The 20,281-nt window shown below is 43.6% G+C and overlaps 1 protein-coding gene across 1 annotated transcript in view; it reads right to left on the reverse strand.

Moving 5' to 3' along the window:
• Positions 1–253: 253 nt before the first annotated feature.
• CHAT (choline O-acetyltransferase) overlaps positions 254–20,281 on the reverse strand; it is a 159,570-nt gene continuing 139,542 nt past the window's right edge. The window contains exons 14-15 of the mRNA XM_029610699.1: positions 15,316–15,453; positions 254–623 (exon numbers count right to left, since the gene is read on the reverse strand). Of these exons, the coding sequence (XP_029466559.1) occupies positions 375–623; positions 15,316–15,453 (387 nt within the window). The 3' untranslated portion in view covers positions 254–374. The remainder of the gene's footprint in view (positions 624–15,315; positions 15,454–20,281) is intronic.

Below are 20,281 nucleotides of genomic sequence, written 5' to 3' on the forward strand. Positions count from 1 at the left end.
ATATACTAAATGGGTTTTAACATGCACTAAAATAATTTGGTATGTGTTAAAACATAAAACAACAAAAATAAAGAAAACCTTTAAAACCCTTAAAAAAAAACCCAACAAAAAATAACAAATGAAACATTTTCGGCTGCATACCCCTACTTTCTACTGAAAAGTGTATTTTTGAACATTGTTCTTAGTTCTACTCAACTGGCTATTTACTGTCAATAGCAAATATGAAAAACTGAAAAAGTTTTATTTGAGTTGATAGGCTTACAGTATATTTTGCATAAATATTAGTTCTATAGTATTTGTATAGCTTTCATCTAGTAATATATAGATATATGTATATATATTTAAATGGTTATCAGAAGATAAGATCTGGAGACTTAGGACTTGCTGCCTTTTGCTTGGTCATGAGGTGGTTGGGTCTTCAAGTTAAATTTGGTGCATAGCTCTTTCATCAAATTGAGGCTTTCTTCCATTGCTCTGGCAAACATCGTAGAGGAGGTCTCTTTACATTCCCGGAAGCTTGAGATACAGAATAATATGTGATCTGACTGAGGGTTATAGCAGGCACCGTAACCATTGGGGACAACAGGTCCATAGCAACAGAACATATCCATTTTGGTGGGAACCTGAAATTTACAAAAAAACATATGAAAGGCAGTGATTTAAATTAAATTTGTCGGGGACCACAAACAACCTTTTCTAATCTAGTTAATATTTTTAAGTTGCTTTATAAATTGTTCTTTGAAAGTGACATGTTTCTACACTGTTTCATATTATCCTTTCCAGCAGGAAATTGCATGCCTTGATATTCCTAGCAATCTACTTTAAGCAGGATACAAAATATTTTAACCAGATTCATCATTTTATTTATTGAAGATACATTTTCTCAAATATTAATATTTATTCTTAATCTAAAAATAGGTATCAGTCTCATCATTTTGCATCGCTTTTATTCCACTAATAGGGAAAACAATTTTCAAATAATTTTACCTGGATAACTAAGCAGTTACCCAGGGAAAATGGGGGTGGGGGTTTCGAAAATTGCTCAGCCCTTACCAGCTAAAAGTAGGCATAAGGAGCAACAGCATGCATATTTTGAGCCGGAGGCGGATCTGGGGGCACACTAGATCAAGTGAGGAAAAACTATCGTGCATCAATTAGATTTCCAAATCTGCACGTATTGTTGTTTTGCCTGGAAAAGCACCTGCAGAAAAGAAACGCAGGTACGAATCCTGGCGGGTATGCTTCTCCTTCCCCCTTTGAAAACTGGTACAAAACCTGCCAGTAAAAATCTGTGGGGACTTTGCAGATTTGAAAATTACCCCCTGCAAAGACAGCTCTCCTGAAAAAATGATAGTTAATGTTTAAATGTAGGGGAAATGCAGAATTGAGGGTTTGTAGTAGATATCTTTGCATTTTTTTCTCCAAGGGTAAAACAGTTTACAGCTTGCATGGGAGGTAATATGATTGCAGCAGTGCTCTCTCTGATCTGGCTTAAACGGGTTTAGGGCAGGAATGCAAATATTTGTATCTGGGGGCTGCTGGAGGTGAAGTACAAAAGTTCTGTCTGTCTAGGTGACTAGAAGTCTGTGTGCAGGGCAATAATGGAGCATCCAGGGGGGCCCCTCCTCTTCAAACCCAATTTTTCTTTTTTTGAGCTGTGACAAATACTCTTCCACTCTCTGCATCCCCCCCCCCCCGACCCCCAAACAAAGATCTCCCCATTTATCCTATTGTTTTATGGTATTCACCCTTAAAGAGATCAAAATATTTTTGGGGTGATTCAAATCTAAGGTAAAAAATATTTTTTGTGTTCATTTTTTTAAAGTGCTTCTGAGAGGCTGAATTTGGACGAAATTTGTTTTCCTGACTATCAGGCTAATGAAACAACAGAGTTTAATTGGACTGAAAGAAAACATTATATCTTACCTTGCATGAAAATATAGCTGTAAAAAATTAGTAAATATAACTTTCCCTTCCAGCCTCACTTTGTGCTCTAAACCAAGGCTTTCACCTATTACTTGTGTTCCTTGTCTCTTTCTCTCCTTAGCTTTAATATAGCTTGTTTTCTTTTTCTACTGTGTTTCTATTCTTTCTTTTATCTTTCCCCTTGCTTGTTTTCTGTCTTCTGCTTGCCCTCATCTCTCAGCATGGCTCATTCTACCTTGCCAAGAGCACCATTCCTGTTTGACTTGCACTGTTGATTGTAAGTAGAATAACCACTCATTTGCATTAGCATGCCTTTAGTGGCATGTAAACTTTTGATTTTAGTGACCCTGTTTTCATGCTTGGTGAATTACTTTTGTTACTGCCAACTGTGTGGGATCATCTTCTATCCACTTGGGCTAACAGACTTCCCATTAGTATTGGGCCTGATCTATTTAAACAAGATTGGAAAGGTGTACTCAATGGAGTACACACAATTTCAAAAGGCATTTCTTACACTGAGCACAGGTTTTCATGTGTGAGTGTGTATGACAGAAGCAAGAATTGTGGGTGGTTCTTTGTGCAAGAAGGAAGCTTTGTGTGTATATGAAAGAGAGGGAGGCAGTGTGTGCATGTGTTTTTGAGAAATATCTTGAATTTGTGTGTGTTTTAGTGGCAGAGATGCTATTATGCATTTTTTGTGAAACAATGGATATTGTGTTAATATATCAGAAAGAGAGTATGGTGTGTTTGTGTGTATATGAGAGAGAAGAGGCAGTGTATGTTTGAGAAATGGAATATACTCAATGCATAATTAAGCTCTGGTAATTTTTGGCAGAGGATGTGGTGAAAGCTATCGGCGCGATTTTAAAAGGGTTACAATCTTAAAAACTGAGGGTTATGCGCATGACTGGGCCTTGTGTGTGCCGCACACATTTTACAATGGGCCCAGCCATGCGTGTAACCCCTGTTATGTGCAGAAGTGCTGGGCCCTGCAAAAGGGGCATGCCGGGGTGTGTGGTCTGGGCAGGGGATGGGTAGGGACAGCTCCATTAGCCACTGTCCTGGGGAAGTGCATGCTGGCAGCCGGCCAGTGCATGCAGATTATTTCTGCTCCATAGGAGCAGTACGTAGGAAAATAAAAAATTTGACGATATTTAGGGTACGTTTAGGGGGCATGGAGAACAGGGAATGAGAGAGATAGGGGTAGGAAAGTTCCCTCCCAGTCCGCTCCAATTAAGGAGCGGACTGGGAGGGAACTGGGGGAAGCCCAATTGCGTCGCTGCATGTATTTTGCTTAAATTTCCCTCCAGCGCGCGGAGCTGGCCAACAGCCCGCACATGCATGTGCGGACATGAAAATCCAGCATGCATGTGCGTGCGGGACCTGTATTTTATAACATGTACCAATGTGCACATGTTATAAAATTGGCACGTCCATGTGCGCGTGCCGGGAACCATGCATGGGTCTTAAAATTAACCCCTATTTGTGTAATTGCATTTAAAAGGGTTTGGACAAGTTCTTGGAGGAAAAGTCCATAAACCATTATTAAGGTGGAGTTGCAGAAATCCACTGCTTATTTTTGGGATAAGCATCTTGTATTCTACCCCTTTGGATCCTGCCAGTATTTGTCACCTGGCTTGGCCACTGTTGGAAACAGGATGCTGGGCTTGATTGATCTTTGGTCTGACCTATATGGCAAGTCTTGTGTTCTTACTGTATGTTCTTGTTTTATCAATATCCATTCATGAGCTTTTTCAACTTACTTGTGTAACTTTCTGTTTCTAGCCAAATTACACACATATTCAGCCCGATCCAGTAAAGTCCGTGGGAGAGCGGACGAACGCCCGCTCTCCCGGCGCGCGCGATCCAGTATTTAAATGAGGCGACGCAGTGCAAACGAGGAAAAGGAGGCGCTAGGGACACTAGCGCGTCCCTAGCGCCTCCTTTTGGCCTGGAGCGGCGGCTGTCAGCGGGTTTGACAGCCGACGCTCAATTTTGCCGGCGTTGGTTCTCGAGCCCGCTGACAGCCACGGGCTCAGAAACCGGACGCCGGCAAAATTGAGCATCCGGTTTTCGGCCCGACAGCCGCGGGCCGAATTCAAATAAATTTTTTTTTTTTTTTTTACTTTTTTTACTTTTGGGGACCTCCGACTTAATATCGCTATGATATTAAGTCGGAGGGTGCACAGAAAAGCAGTTTTTACTGCTTTTCTGTGCACTTCCCTGGCGCCGGAAGAAATTAGCGCCGACCTTTGGGCAGCGCTAATTTCTTAGAGTAAAATGTGCGGCTTGGCTGCACATTTTACTTACTGGATCGCTCGGGCATACCTAATAGGGCCATCAACATGCATTTGCATGTTGAGGGCGCTATTAGGTGCCGCGGGTGGGCCGCGTGTTTTCCTCCCCTTACTGAATAAGGGGTAAGGGAAAACACGCGTCCAGAGCAGGGTGACAGTGCGCTCCGACGGAGCACACTTTACTGTATCGACCTGTAAGTTGGAAAAGGACGCAGATGGAAATTAGTGTCAAGATAGGGCATTCCATAGCACTTAGGGTAAAGAACACCAAAAAAAACCAAAAAAATGTCCTCAGGCCACTAGGCTACTACTAAATTCAACCTTTACATATTTTCAGTTCATTGAATTCTAAATTGATCTCCAATTTAACCTGCAGAGATCAAAAGATGAAGCCTTTCATCACAAAGGAATAAAAATAAAAATACGATTTTGTAGCCTGAAATATGAAAAAGGGCTTTGTTTCATAAAAAGGTAACTTTTTTAATATTTCAAGATTCTGATGAGACAATTGACTTTTTAATGATGTAGAACAAACCATTAGTCCCAAAAAGAATTGTCAAATACATTTGCTGAATGAACAGCCTAAGGCCATAAAGTCATTTTGAAGTACTTCTTTGCCCATGGATAGTTTCTTTCAGAATTTGTACTGTGCGTGGTATTATATAAACAAATTACAAGACCATACAGATGTGCTGATAAGATGAAATTAAATACTGAATTTCTGCACTCTGACATCAGTATTTTAGATGTAGTTTTAGCATACACTGATTTTCTATTACATGCCACACCTAGGATGGAGGGCCTGTTTATAAAGTACCAAGGATTCAGGCTTGGTAACACTAATTCATGTTTAATCTTGGGTCATATTTTAAATGAATTTTTATTTCATGGATAAAAACCTTTTTATTTTTCTGTGCAGAATGCCAGGTGCATAATGTAGGCATAGATCATATTGCCATGCGTGTTGGCACGTTTTCCATGGGTCTGATTGTAGGCTATTGATGTCTGCGGTGAGGCTGATAGAATAGTACGGTGGTAGTACTGACACACAAACCAGAGCTTAAATCTTATGGCTCCCAAGACACACATTCATTCTTGAACACCATTTCATACTCATAAATAACAGAACTATGGATGATATAGCTGATGGAAACTTACATCTTTAAAGATGTTATACTGTAGTTATGGCAATTTTCACAGTTAATAAGAAACCCAAAAGTCTTCAGAAGGATTATGAGACTTAGGGGTTCATATTCAGTAAGTAAGGATTGTCATTTTCAGTTTTAATGTTATTTTTTCCCAGGAAAAAATGTACCTGCATAACTTTTAAATCTGATTGGTTGTATTTGAATATAACTGGTTAGGCTTAACATTATCCAGGTATATGTAAGAACATAAGAACATAAGAAAAATGCCATACTGGGTCAGACCAAGGGTCCATCAAGCCCAGCATCCTGTTTCCAACAGTGGCCAATCCAGGCCATAAGAACCTGGCAAGTACCCAAAAACTAAGTCTATTCCATGTAACCATTGCTAATGGCAGTGGCTATTCTCTTAGGGGTAGATTTTAAAAGAAGCGCGATCAGCCTACTTTTGCTTGCGCATCAGACTCAAGCAAAAGTACGCTGGATTTTAGTAGATACGCGCGGGGCCGCGCGTATCCACTAAAATCCTGGATCGGCGCGCGCAAGGCTATCGATTTTGTATAGCCTGTGCGCGCCGAGCCGCGCTGCCTCCCCCCGTTCCCTCCAAGGCCGCTCCGAAATCGGAGCGGCCTCGGAGGGAACTTTCCTTTGCCCTCCCCTCACCTTACCCTCCCTTCCCCTACCTAACCCACCCACCCGGCCCTGTCTACACCCCCCCCCTTACCTTTGTCGGGGATTTACGCCTCCCGGAGGGAGACGTAAATCCCCGCGCGCCAGCGGGCCTGATGCGCGCCGGGCCGCGACCTGGGGGCGGGTACGGAGGGCGCGGCCACGCCCCCGGGCCGTAGCCACGCCCCCGTACCCGCCCCCCAAAACGCTGCCGACACGCCCCCGGAACGCCGCGACGACCGGGCCCGCCCCCCGACACGCCCCCCTCCGAGAACCCCGGGACTTACGCGAGGCCCGGGGCTCTGCGCGCGCCGGGAGGCCTATGTAAAATAGGCTTCCCGGCGCGCAGGGCCCTGCTCGCGTAAATCCGCCCGGTTTTGGGCGGATTTACGCGAGCAGGGCTCTGAAAATCCGCCCCTAAGTGAACTTAATAGCAGGTAATGGACTTCTCCTCCAAGAACTTATCCAATCCTTTTTTAAACACAGCTATACTAACTGCACTAACCACATTCTCTGGCAACAAATTCCAGAGTTTAATTGTGCGTTGAGTAAAAAAGAACTTTCTCCGATTAGTTTTAAATGTGCCCCATGCTAACTTCATGGAGTTCCCCCTTGTCTTTCTACTATCCGAAAGAGTAAATAACCGATTCACATCTACCCGTTCTAGACCTCTCATGATTTTAAACACCTCTATCATATCCCCCCTCAGTCGTCTCTTCTCCAAGCTGAAAAGTCCTAACCTCTTTAGTCTTTCCTCATAGGGGAGTTGTTCCATTCCCCTTATCATTTTGGTAGCCCTTCTCTGTACCTTCTCCATCGCAATTATATCTTTTTTGAGATGCGGCGACCAGAATTGTACACAGTATTCAAGGTGCGGTCTCACCATGGAGCGAAACAGAGGCATTATGACATTTTCTGTTTTATTCATCATTCCTTTTCTAATAATTCCCAACATTCTGTTTGCTTTTTTGACTGCCGCAGCACACTACACCGACGATTTCAATGTGTTATCCACTATGACACCTAGATCTCTTTCTTGGGTTGTAGCACCTAATATGGAACCCAACATTGTGTAATTATAGCATGGGTTATTTTTCCCTATATGCATCACCTTGCACTTATCCACATTAAATTTCATCTGCCATTTGGATGCCCAATTTTCCAGTCTCACAAGGTCTTCCTGCAATTTATCACAATCTGCTTGTGATTTAACTACTCTGAACAATTTTGTGTCATCTGCAAATTTGATTATCTCACTCGTCGTATTTCTTTCCAGATCATTTATAAATATATTGAACAGTAAGGGTCCCAATACAGATCCCTGAGGCACTCCACTGTCCACTCCCTTCCACTGAGAAAATTGCCCATTTAATCCTACTCTCTGTTTCCTGTCTTTTAGCCAGTTTGCAATCCACGAAAGGACATCGCCACCTATCCCATGACTTTTTACTTTTCCTAGAAGTCTCTCATGAGGAACTTTGTCAAACGCCTTCTGAAAATCCAAGTATACTATATCTACCGGTTCACCTTTATCCACATGTTTATTAACTCCTTCAAAAACGTGAAGCAGATTTGTGAGGCAAGACTTGCCCTGGGTAAAGCCATGCTGACTTTGTTCCATTAAACCATGTCTTTCTATATGTTCTGTGATTTTGATGTTTAGAACACTTTCCACTATTTTTCCTGGCACTGAAGTCAGGCTAACCGGTCTGTAGTTTCCCGGATCGCCCCTGGAGCCCTTTTTAAATATTGGGGTTACATTTGCTATCCTCCAGTCTTCAGGTACAATGGATGATTTTAATGATAAGTTACAAATTTTTACTAATAGGTCTGAAATTTCAATTTTTTTTTTTTTTAAATTTATTCTTTATTCAATTTTCATTCAAAACAATTTCAAACAAAAATATACCGTATGTAATAGTGAATACAATAAAATTAAAATAATTCTTTTACATCAACATAAGTTTAGTTTCACTAATTACGCCTCATAATTGGGGGAAAAAACCAAATATTTAATTCATAACATAAAAAAAAAGTTCAAGAGGAGAGGGAGAATACTCTTACTTATTGACCATCTACATTTCTACCTTCTGTATTTTTATCCTGTAAAAACATCTCCAAATGTGACGGGTCAGAAAAACTAAATCTATTTCTCTGAAAAGTTACATAACATGTACTTGGATATTTAAGGAAAAAACTAGCCCCAATTGCTAGCAATTTATTTTTCAGGGAGAGGAAATGTCTCCTCTTAGCCTGAGTGGCTCTAGAGACATCAGGAAATATATATATTTTCTGACCACAGAAGCTAAGATCTTTATGTTTAAGAAAATCCTTAAACAATCTGTCTTTATCAGACTCTAACTGCAAAGATACAAATAAAGTTGCCCTTTTCTGAATAAGGTCTATGGATTCTTCTAGAAATGTTGAGACACCTATAGATGATGTCTCTATTTTCTGCCCTCTTTGTACCTCAGCTTTATCTATAAAATAAAAAATCTTAGATACCAAGGGTAGATCTTTATCCTCATACTGTAATATGTCTCTCATATACTTTTTAAACATTTCCATTGGGGATAATAGCCTAGTCTATGGGAAGTTGTTTATACGTAGGTTTTTATACCTCATCATATTTTCCAATCTCTCCATCTCCCTATGTACAGATAGACTATCTTTTATATGTGCTGTTTCTTTTTCCTCCAACAATCTGATTTTAGAATTTACCTTTCCTAGATCTTCCTTTAAACAGGTAATATCCTGTTTTTGTTCACCAATTTGCAACTTATTTGAATTCACTATGACCGATAAAGACATATTCATTTGGTTAACATTTTCATTCATTTTTGCCATCATTGTCCAAATATCCTTTAATGTAACTTCTTCAGGGGGGTCAATAGGCCATTGATATGGCACTCTTGACTCTCCTTCCGGGTTCTGTAAAGCTTCTGCATCACTAGGTACTGCACAGTCCTTTCCCTTAGGTTGACTAGCAGTCTCTAAATGAAGAAACCCTTCTGGTAATGAAGGCAAAGGTTGGAGGGGGGGTGATGGTCCCGCGCCAGGGCTCAAGGAGGCTGAATACTGACCTCCTGAAATATCCCCTATTGGCGATTCTACACGTCGAAAGACGTGATTGTCCATTGGGCCCTTAGGTGTTATAGGGGATATGGGGAAACTTTTGACTTTTCTTTTCCTCCCCATTACATGGATCGAATAAGATGTAAAAGGTTTCCGATATCCAATCTTCAGTGTTGAGACTCACCTATAGGTCTTCCGGGCTTCCGGTCTTCACCGGGCTAAGCCGGGCAAAGCCAAGCGCGCCCCTTCGGAGCGCGCGGCTTAGGAGTGCGCCGGCGGCGGTGATGCGCCGCAGTCCCGGCGATTTTATGGCCGGCTCTCGTCGATGACGTCACGAGCTCCGCCCCTCCAAAACGGGGCTCAGCTGTTTCCAAGGCGCAAAGATGGCAAAAAAGACCGGCTCACAGTCTCAGCACACTGGGGACCTCTCTCCCTCTCCTCTACTGAGGTTCCCCAGTTAAAACGCCGCAGGCCCGGCGATTTTATGGCCGGCTCTCGTCGATGACGTCACGAGCTCCGCCCCTCCAAAACGGGGCTCAGCTGTTTCCAAGGCGCAAAGATGGCAAAAAAGACCGGCTCACAGTCTCAGCACACTGGGGACCTCTCTCCCTCTCCTCTACTGAGGTTCCCCAGTTAAAACGCCGCAGGCCCGGCGATTTTATGGCCGGCTCTCGTCGATGACGTCACAAGCTCCGCCCCTCCAAAACGGGGCTCAGCTGTTTCCAAGGCGCAAAGATGGCAAAAAAGACCGGCTCACAGTCTCAGCACACTGGGGACCTCTCTCCCTCTCCTCTACTGAGGTTCCCCAGTTAAAACGCTGCAGGCCCGGCGATTTTATGGCCGGCTCTCGTCGATGACGTCACGAGCTCCGCCCCTCCAAAACGGGGCTCAGCTGTTTCCAAGGCGCAAAGATGGCAAAAAAGACCGGCTCACAGTCTCAGCACACTGGGGACCTCTCTCCCTCTCCTCTACTGAGGTTCCCCCAAATTTCAATTTTTAGTTCCTTCAGAACTCTGGGGTGTATACCATCCGGTCCAGGTGATTTACTACTCTTCAGTTTGTCAATCAGGCCTACCACATCTTCTAGGTTCACCGTGATTTGATTCAGTCCATCTGAATCATTACCCATGAAAACCTTCTCCATTACGGGTACCTCCCCAACATCCTCTTCAGTAAACACTGAAGCAAAGACATCATTTAATCTTTCCGCGATGGCCTTATCTTCTCTAAGTGCCCCTTTAACCCCTCGATCATCTAATGGTCCAACTGACTCCCTCACAGGCTTTCTGCTTCGGATATATTAAAAAAAGTTTTTACTGTGAGTTTTTGCCTCTACAGCCAACTTCTTTTCAAATTCTCTCTTAGCCTGTCTTATCAATGTCTTACATTTAACTTGCCAATGTTTATGCTTTATCCTATTTTCGTCTGTTGGATCCTTCTTCCAATTTTTGAATGAAGATCTTTTGTCTAAAATAGCTTCATTCACCTCCCCTTTTAACCATGCCGGTAATCATTTTGCCTTCTTTCCACCTTTCTTAATGTGTGGAATACATCTGGACTGTGCTTCTAGAATGGTATTTTTTAACAATGACCACGCCTCTTGGACATTTTTTACTTTTGTAGCTGCTCCTTTAAGTTTTTTTCTAACAATTTTTCTCATTTTATCAAAGTTTCCTTTTGAAAGTTTAGCACGAGAGCCTTGGATTTGCACACTGTTCCTTTTCCAGTCATTAAATCAAATTTGATCATATTATGATCACTATTGCCAAGCGGCCCCACCACCGTTACCTCTCTCACCAAGTCCTGTGCTCCACTGAGAATTAGATCTAAAATTGCTCCCTCTCTCGTCGGTTCCTGAACCAATTGCTCCATAAAGCTATCATTTATTCCATCCAGGAACGTTATCTCTCTAGCGTGACCCGATGATACATTTACCCAGTCTATATTGGGGTAATTGAAGTCTCCCATTATTACTGCACTACCAATTTGGTTAGCTTCCCTAATTTCTCTTAGCATTTCACTGTCCATCTCACCATCTTGACCAGGTGGACGGTAGTATACCCCTATCACTGTAGTCTTCCCTGACACACAAGGGATTTCTACCCATAAAGATTCAATTTTGTATTTAGTCTCATGCAGGATGTTTATCCTGTTGTACTCTATGGGGTAGATTTTAAAAGAAGCGCGATCAGCCTACTTTTGCTTGCGCATCAGACTCAAGCAAAAGTACGCTGGATTTTAGTAGATACGCGCGGAGCCGCGCGTATCCACTAAAATCCCTGGATCGGCGCGCGCAAGGCTATTGATTTTGTATAGCCGGTGCGCGCCGAGCCGCGCTGCCTAACCCTTTCCCTCCAAGGCCGCTCCGAAATCGGAGCGGCCTCGGAGGGAACTTTCCTTTGCCCTCCCCTCACCTTCCCCTCCCTTCCCCTACCTAACCCACCCGCCCGGCCCTGTCTAAACCCCCCCCTTACCTTTGTCGGGGGATTTACGCCTCCCGGAGGGAGACGTAAATCCCCGCGCGCCAGCGGGCCTCCTGCGCGCCGGGCCGCGACCTGGGGGCGGGTACGGAGGGCGCGGCCACGCCCCCGGACCGCCCCGGGCCGTAGCCACGCCTCCGTACCCGCCCCCAAAACGCTCCCGACACGCCCCCGAAACGCCGCGACGACCGGGCCCGCCCCCCGACACGCCCCCGACATGCCCCCCTCCGAAAACCCCGGGACGTACGCGAGTCCCGGGGTCTGCGCGCGCCGGTAGGCCTATGTAAAATAGGCTTACCGGCGCGCAGGGCCCTGCTCGCGTAAATCCGGGCGGATTTACGCGAGCAGGGCTCTTAAAATCCGCCCCTATGCCATCCCGGACATAAAGCGCCACACCTCCTCCCGAGTGCTCCTCTCTGTCATTGCGATATAATTTGTACCCCGGTATAGCACTGTCCCATTGGTTATCCTCTTTCCACCATGTCTCTGAGATGCCAATTAAGTCTATGTCATCATTTACTGCTATACATTCTAATTCTCCCATCTTACTTCTTAGACTTCTGGCATTAGCATACAAACATTTCAAAGTTTGTTTTTTGTTTGTATTTTTATTCTGCTTTTTAATTGATAGGGATAAGTTAGAATTTTTTAGCTCAGGTGAGTTTTTAGTTACAGGCACTTGGACTACTTTTCTAATTATTGGAACCTCACTGTCAGGATGCCCTAATTCTAATGCATCATTAGTATCCTTTAAAGATACATCTCTCCGAACCATGCGCTTCTGAGCGACTGTCAGCTTTCCCCTTTGTTCTAGTTTAAAAGCTGCTCTCTCTCCTTTTTAAAGGTTAGCTCCAGCAATCTGGTTCCACCCTGGTTAAGGTGGAGCCCATCCCTTCGGAAGAGACTCCCCCTTCCCCAAAAGGTTCCCCAGTTCCTAACAAAACTGAATCCCTCTTCCTTGCACCATCGTCTCATCCACGCATTGAGACTCCGGAGCTCTGCCTGCCTCTGGTGACCTGCGCGTGGAACAGGGAGCATTTCAGAGAATGCTACCCTGGAGGTTCTGGATTTAATCTTTCTACCTAAGAGCCTAAATTTGGCTTCCAGAACCTCCCTCCCACATTTTCCTATGTCGTTGGTGCCCACGTGTACCACGACAGCCGGCTCCTCCCCAGCACTGTCTAAAATCCTATCTAGGTGATGCGTGAGGTCCGCCACCTTCGCACCAGGTAGGCATGTTACCAGGCGATCCTCACGCTCACCAGCCACCCAGCTATCTACATTCCTAATAATCGAATCACCAACTATGACGGCCGACCTAACCCTTCCCTCCTGGGCAGTAGGCCTTGGGGAGATATCCTCAGTGCGAAAGGACAATGCATCACCTAGAGAGCAGGTCCTTGCTACAGGATCCTTTCCTGCTACACCTGGTTGGTGCTCTCCCATTATGAGACCTTCTTCCTCCAAGGCAGCACCAGGGCTGCCAGTCTGAAGTTGGGACTTGACTACTTTGTCCCTGAAGGTCTCATCTATATACCTCTCTGTCTGCCTCAGCTCCTCCAGGTCTGCCACTCTAGCCTCCAGAGATCGGACTCGTTCTCTGAGAGCCAGGAGCTCTTTGCATCGCATGCACATGTACAACTTCTCACCGGTGGGTAAAAAATCATACATGTGACACGATGCAGAAGACTGGGAAGCCCCTCTCTTGCTGCTGGACTGCTGCCTTCATCTCAATTTTGATCAGTTCTTAGTTAAGTTTTAGGTTGCTATGGGAGTAGGAATGTGTCTAACTTCCTTTAAATGTATTAGTGAATTCACTATGTGTCTGGTAGTGGCCTACCGGGGTCTGATCGAATTCTCAATAAAGTTAACTGTATCCTTAACTGTATCCTTAACTGTATCCTTAACTGACTACATTCAAAATATAACTGGTTAAATAGCAAAAAATAAATCCTTCCAGGTTGGCAGGTTCAATTCTCCACCTCCAACCTGCAAAATTACTAAAAATGTTGTTGGGCATAACTACCAATCCCCTGCCCCAAGCCTCCCAAGCAATGACAAAATTTGCAAGCCAAGTTGGCCAGATGAGCCTCCCCATCCCCCACCCCAAATTAGCTAAGAAGAAACAGACTACGAACCCTCACCTGCCCCTACCCTTCTCGTCTCACCTGCAACTCAAACCCTCTCATCCCATCCGGAGTCTATCTGACAGCAAAGCTGGCTGCTACTGGGAGTGGAAATAATGTACTACACTCCCAGTGGTCCTGGGCCCTTTGGGGAGTTCTGGGTGAGGTTGTAGATAATAGAGGAGAGGGAGGAGAGTGTTCAGAGCTTGCTTGTTATTGGCAAATTTAGGGGGGTGGAGGGCTCCTCAGGCTGATATGTCCCATAATATTTGACATTACTTAAAGGGACTTGGGCAGGAGAGGGTCAGGTCCTATGCCTGATTATATTTTTAGTAATTTGACAGGGTGAGAGTGGGGGTGATGGATCAGGACAGCTGGCCGAGAAGGATTAATTTTTATTTTTTGCTACTTAATTGGCTACATTTGGAATATAGCCTGTTAAGGTAAAACTTATCCGGGTGCATGTGCCCAGATAACTTTTGGACTGCTCTAAGGCATGTCCAGACTTAGCTGGATAAGTTATCGCCGTAACTCTGCCCTGGGATCTCTCTAACTTATCTGGATACGTTTTATCCAGGTAATGATCTACTTAAAATGTATCCAGTTGAGGGGAGATGTAAATTTAAAACTCTGGGTTTGTCTGGCTAACTGAAAAGTTACCCGGATCCACCCCTTTCAATATGGACTTCTTGATTTTCAAAGAAAAAGTCAGAAAAGGGAGAGCTTACAATTAGGCTACTATTAAAGTGTAAAATATGAACACCCAGCTACAGTGAGTCATGGAAACATTGCAGTTTGGAGGACAAGCTTTACTACTATAGAGGCAAATGTACTTCAGAGGTTTTCTCATTTTGTGCCTGTGGTAGTAATGCTTAAAGGTAAAATTTAAAAGTCCGACCGCCGCTGAACGACCTCCTGCAGTCGATCTCCTGCCGGCGCCATTTTCCGTACGGAAAATGATTCGCGGCAGGAGATCGCTCCCGGACCCCCGCTGGACCCCCAGGGACTTTTGGCCAGCTTGGGGGGGGCCTCCTGACCCCCACAAGACTTGCAAAAAGTCCAGCGGGGGTCCGGAACGACCTCCTGCAGTCGAATCGTGTTGGTCTATGGCCGCCGCCATTTTGCGGCCTCCATTTTGCAAAATGGCGCCGGCTGAAGACAACACAATTCAATTGCAGGAGCCCGTTCCGGACCGCTGCTGGACCCCCAGGTAATTTAAGGCATTTGGGGGGGGGGTTCGGGAGGGTGGGGGATTTAATTTAAAGGGTCGGGGGTGGGTTTTAGGGGGTTTTAGTGTGCCGGTTTTCCTGCCATTGGTTTAGGGCAAGTAAGTACTTCCCTCCCAAAGTTGATGAAGTATTAAGGCATTTGGGGTGGGGGATTTAATTTAAAGGGTCGGGGGTGGGTTTTAGGGGGTTTTAGTGTGCCGGCTCACGATTTTAACGATTTTCACGATATTTTAAACACCCAAACGGCAACAATACAATTCCCTCCCCCTCCCAGCCGAAATCGATCGTTAAGACGATCGAGGACACGATTCACATCTCTAGTAAATATTAAATGCAGACTGAGCTACTTGTTGCACTAATGCACTTACCTGACTGGTTGAGAGGACAAATCGATTACTTATCAAGAACATCTCATCGGTAAATATCTCAGGCAATTCCTCATACATTTCCTTTGCCATCTCCCTTAGACCAAGCAAATGATTGTCTATTGCCATACCGGTAATGGCCTGGGGAAATGTAAGAAAAAGCAGAAGTAAATTTTATTTTCTGCACTCTATTGTCTCTTTCTTCTTACTCTTTCAATTCAGAAGGGTTCATATGCTCAACACTACCTCCTAAAAGGGGACAGCATAGCATATCATAGTTTGATAGTGGCCTTCATAGAATGATACAAGTTGCTTGACTCCTGTCCATTTTGTTTAATATTTTAGTGAATTTTATGCTCAGAAAATGTGATAGATTGGCAGCACTGGAATCCAAAGTTTTCCATTTATCTATGGAACAGATACAGGACAAGCTTCCCCACGCTTCCATACCAATATGCTACTACCCTGTCTAGAGGCAGCATTTCTTGTGGGTAATTGCCAGGTTCTTGTGGCCTGGTTTGGCCTCTGTTGGAAAAAGGATGCTGGGCTTGATGGACCCTTGGTCTGACCCAGTATGGCATGTTCTTATGTGAGGATAATTCAGTCTTCAATTGCTCAAATTTTTTCAGTCATTGGCTTCTTTCCTGATACTACAAAATAATTGCCGATTAGCGAGGATTTTTCTTTTTCTTCTTCTTTTTTTTTTTTTTTAATATGGGCACCTTTATCCACTAAGAACTGGACTGAGATCATCAACCTGTTTCATATAGTCTACTGAATGGTTTTCAGATTACTTTAATTACTACTGAAGAGAGATGGATTTGAACTGGTGGGTTTAGACATGAAAAAGCTCCTCAAACCTCTACCAATCCACTTAGCATCTTTACAACATGCAGTAATTTTATTACCATACATTATAACATATTCTGCTGCTATCCTAGCTGGTACTGTAAGACTATGGCTCTATTTTCCTCTGTCACACTGAATCATAACATAAGATATGCCATACTGGGTCAGACCAGGGATCCATCAAGTCCAGTATCCTGTTTCCAACAGTGGCCATTCCAAGTCACATGTACCTGGCAAGTACCCAAACATTAAATAAATCTCAAACTACTATTGCTTGTTAATTAATAGCAGTTTATGGATTTTTCCTCTAGAAACTTATCCAAACCTTTTTCAAATTCAGTTACACTAACTACTGTAACCACAACATCTGGTAATGAATTCCAGAGCTTAACAATGTGCTGAGTGAAAAATAATTTTCTTTGATTTGTTTTAAATGAGCTACTTTCTAACTTCATGGAGTGCCCCCTCTTCCTTCTATTATCTGAGAGAGTAAATAACTGATTTACATTAACTTATTCAAGTTCTTTCATGATTTTGTAGACCTCTGTCATATCCCCCCTCAGTCATCTCTTCTCCAAACTGAACAGACCTAACTTCCTTAGCCTTTCCTCATAGGGCAGCCATTCCCTGTCCCTTATCATTTTGGTTGCCCTTCTCTGCACTTTCTCCAGTGCAACTATATCTTTTTTTGAGATGCGGTGACCAGAATTGCACACTGTATCCATGGAGCGATAAAGAGGCATTATGACATCCATTATTTTATTTGCCATTTCCTTTCTAATAATTCCTAACCTTGTTTGCTTTTTTGATCACCACAGCACACTGAGCTGACGATTTCAATGTATTATCCACTATGACACCTAGAACTCTTTCCTGGGTGGTAACTCCTAAGATAGAACCTAACATTGTATAACTGCAGCAAAGGTTATTTTTCCCCATGTACATCACTTTGCACTTGTCCATGTTAAATTTCATCTGCCATTTGGAAGCCTGATCTTCTAGTCTCGCAAGGTCCTCCTGCAATACTCTGCATAATTTTATGTCATCTGCAAATTTGATCACCTCACTCATCGTACCCCTTTCCAGATCATTTATAAATATATTAAAAAGCACCAGTCCAAGTACAGATCCCTAAGTTACTCCACTGTTTACCTTTTTCCACTGTGCAAACTGACCATTTAATCCTATCACATTTTCAAAAACTTAGTCTTAATCCAGATGGGGGTTATTTTTGCCCCATACCATATTCAGTATAAATAATAGTATGGGTACAAAAACAACAACAAGATAGCTGGATAAGTCATAAAAGCGCTATATATATATCTGGCTGTGCAACATAACCAGATAAGCCTTAAACTTATCTGGCTATCATTCTTAGCCAAATAAGTCTTACATTTATCCTCTTATCTTACTTAGCCGGACAAGTAGCACTTTTCACTTATCCGGCTAAGTAATGACAAAACCACTACTTAGCCAGACAAGTTGTAACTTATCTGGCTAACTTGAATATCTAATCACGCAAATCTTTTACATTCAGAAAATTTACATGGAAGAAAACATTTTAAATAAAGAGAGGTTTTGGGAAAAAAGGAAGGAAATGTTATTTTGCCTTTGCCTAATGGATGTTTTATTAAATAAAGAAATAGTGTTCAGGAGATTATATCCCTCTGAAAAGTATATATAGAACAGTATATTGTACAACAGATTCCCAAATAATGTCCCATGAGCAATATTTGGCCCAAAAAGAAATTTCATTTGGCCATCTGTGGTAGGAGAAGGAAGAAATGCTGCATAGAACCTGCCAGTCTGCCTGCACTGTATGCGACTTACCTAATTCCTGTTCTGTGTACACAGGATCCCAAACATCTCCAGTGTCAGCTGCTAGCAGCAGGGGGCACTTTCTGCAGCCGTGTGGTTTACAGGCTACCCCCTTTTGCCACACACTTGCTCCAGTGTCACATAAACACTAGTGATTCCATTCTCAGTGCATGCTCGCAGAGTCTTGACCTTGCATCAGGTGAGAGAGGCCATGGATGAGAGCATGAACATTGGAGAGAGAGGGTGCTGAGGCCCCATGGGTTCATGTGTTTGATTATGGGCTTTCCTGGGATATAGGCTACTAACAGGTGCAACTATGAATTGCCAAGTAAACCTGTCTCAGACTGAAAGGAGCAGTCCAGATGGATGCAAAATAGACTCCATGACAGTATAACACCCCAACAGTGGTTAAGGTTAAAAATGCCAACCAGACTGACTCATACTGGAAACCAAAATATATAGCTCCAAGCATACAAATTTACAGCATCAGTCATACACAGGAGCCTCCCCCCAGGCCTGAAAATATAGATTAGACCTTCAGGGACATAGTAGCCAAATCCCAACTTCAGACTGGCAGCCCTGGTGCTGCCTTGGAGGAAGAAAGTCTCATGATTGGAGAGCATAACTTGGTGCAGCAGGAAAGGATCCTGTAGCAAGGACCTGCTCTCCAGGTGGTGCATTGTCCTTTTGCACCAAGGATGTGTGTCCAAGGCCTACTGCCAAGGAAGGAAGGGTTAGGTCGGCCGTCATAGTTGGTGATTCGATTATTAGGAATGTAGACAGCTGGGTGGCTGGTGGGCATGAGGATCGCCTGGTAACATGCCTACCTGGTGCAAAGGTGGTGGACCTCACGCAACACCTAGATAGGATTTTAGACAGTACTGGGGAGGAGCTGGCTGTCATGGTAAATGTGGGCACCAACAACATAGGAAAATATGGGAGGGAGGTTCTGGAAGCCACATTTAGGCTCTTAGGTAGAAAGCTTAAATCTAGAACCTCCAGGGTAGCATTCTCTGAAATGCTCCCTGTTCCACGCGCAGGTCCCCAGAGGCAGGCAGAGCTCTGGAGTCTCAATGCATGGATGAGACAATGGTGCAAGGAAGAGGGATTCAGTTTTGTAAGGAACTGGGGAACCTTTTGGGGAAGGGGGAGTCTCTTCCGAATGGATGGGCTCCACCTTAACCAGGGTGGAACCAGACTGCTGGCGCTAACCTTTAAAAAGGAGATAGAGAAGCTTTTAAACTAGAACAAAGGGGAAAGCCGACAGTCGCTCAGCAGTGCATGGTTCGGAGGGAGGTATCTTCAAAGGATACTAAAGATGCATTAAAATGAGGGCATCCCGACAGTGAGGCTCCAATAATAAGAAAAGTAGTCCAAGTGCCTGTAACTAAAAACTCACCTGAGCTAAAAAATTCTAACTTATCCCTATCAATTAAAAAGCAGAATGAAAATTCAAACAAAAAACACACTTTGAAATGTTTGTATGCTAATGCCAGAAGTCTAAGAAGTAAGATGGGAGAATTAGAATGTATAGCAGTGAATGATGACATAGACTTAATTGGCATTTCAGAGACATGGTGGAGGGAGGATAACCAATGGGACATTACTATACAGGGGTACAAATTGTATCACAATGACAGAGAGGAGCACCCGGGAGGCGGTGTGGCGCTTTATGTCTGGGATGGCATAGAGTCCAACAGGATAAACATCCTGCATGAGACTAAATGCACAATCGAATCTTTATGGGTAGAAATCCCTTGTGTGTCAGGGAAGACTACAGTGATAGGGGTATACTACCGTCCACCTGGTCAAGATGGTGAGATGGACAGTGAAATGCTAAGAGAAATTAGGGAAGCTATCCAAATTGGTAGTGTGGTAATAATGGGAGATTTCAATTACCACAAATATTATTACAGTTTGTCCTTAGGCACTTATGTACGGACCGTACCGAGTTTAAAAATCAAGCTCAACATTTGGCTAACAGATTTTTATGGTGGGGGTACCCAGTATCATGTGTCAAAAAAGCATACCGTAGAGCTCTCTATTCTAATAAAGATTATCTATTCTTACAAAAACATTCTGAAGATTCGAACCCACAGACTCTGGTTTTGAGACACACACTAGCATCACCGATAATTAGTAGAGCTATCAGAAAACACTGGGCGATCCTCCAAGAAATTCATCCATTATTTCAGGAACCCATTCGCATCGCTTACTCAAGAGGCAGAAACATTAAAGGTCATGTGGTCCACTCGAGTACATATAACCCACCAGCAACGACAGAAGACACGAAAAGTTGCAT

This window comes from Rhinatrema bivittatum, chromosome 7, assembly GCF_901001135.1.
Source record: "Rhinatrema bivittatum chromosome 7, aRhiBiv1.1, whole genome shotgun sequence".
NCBI lineage: Eukaryota > Metazoa > Chordata > Amphibia > Gymnophiona > Rhinatrematidae > Rhinatrema > Rhinatrema bivittatum.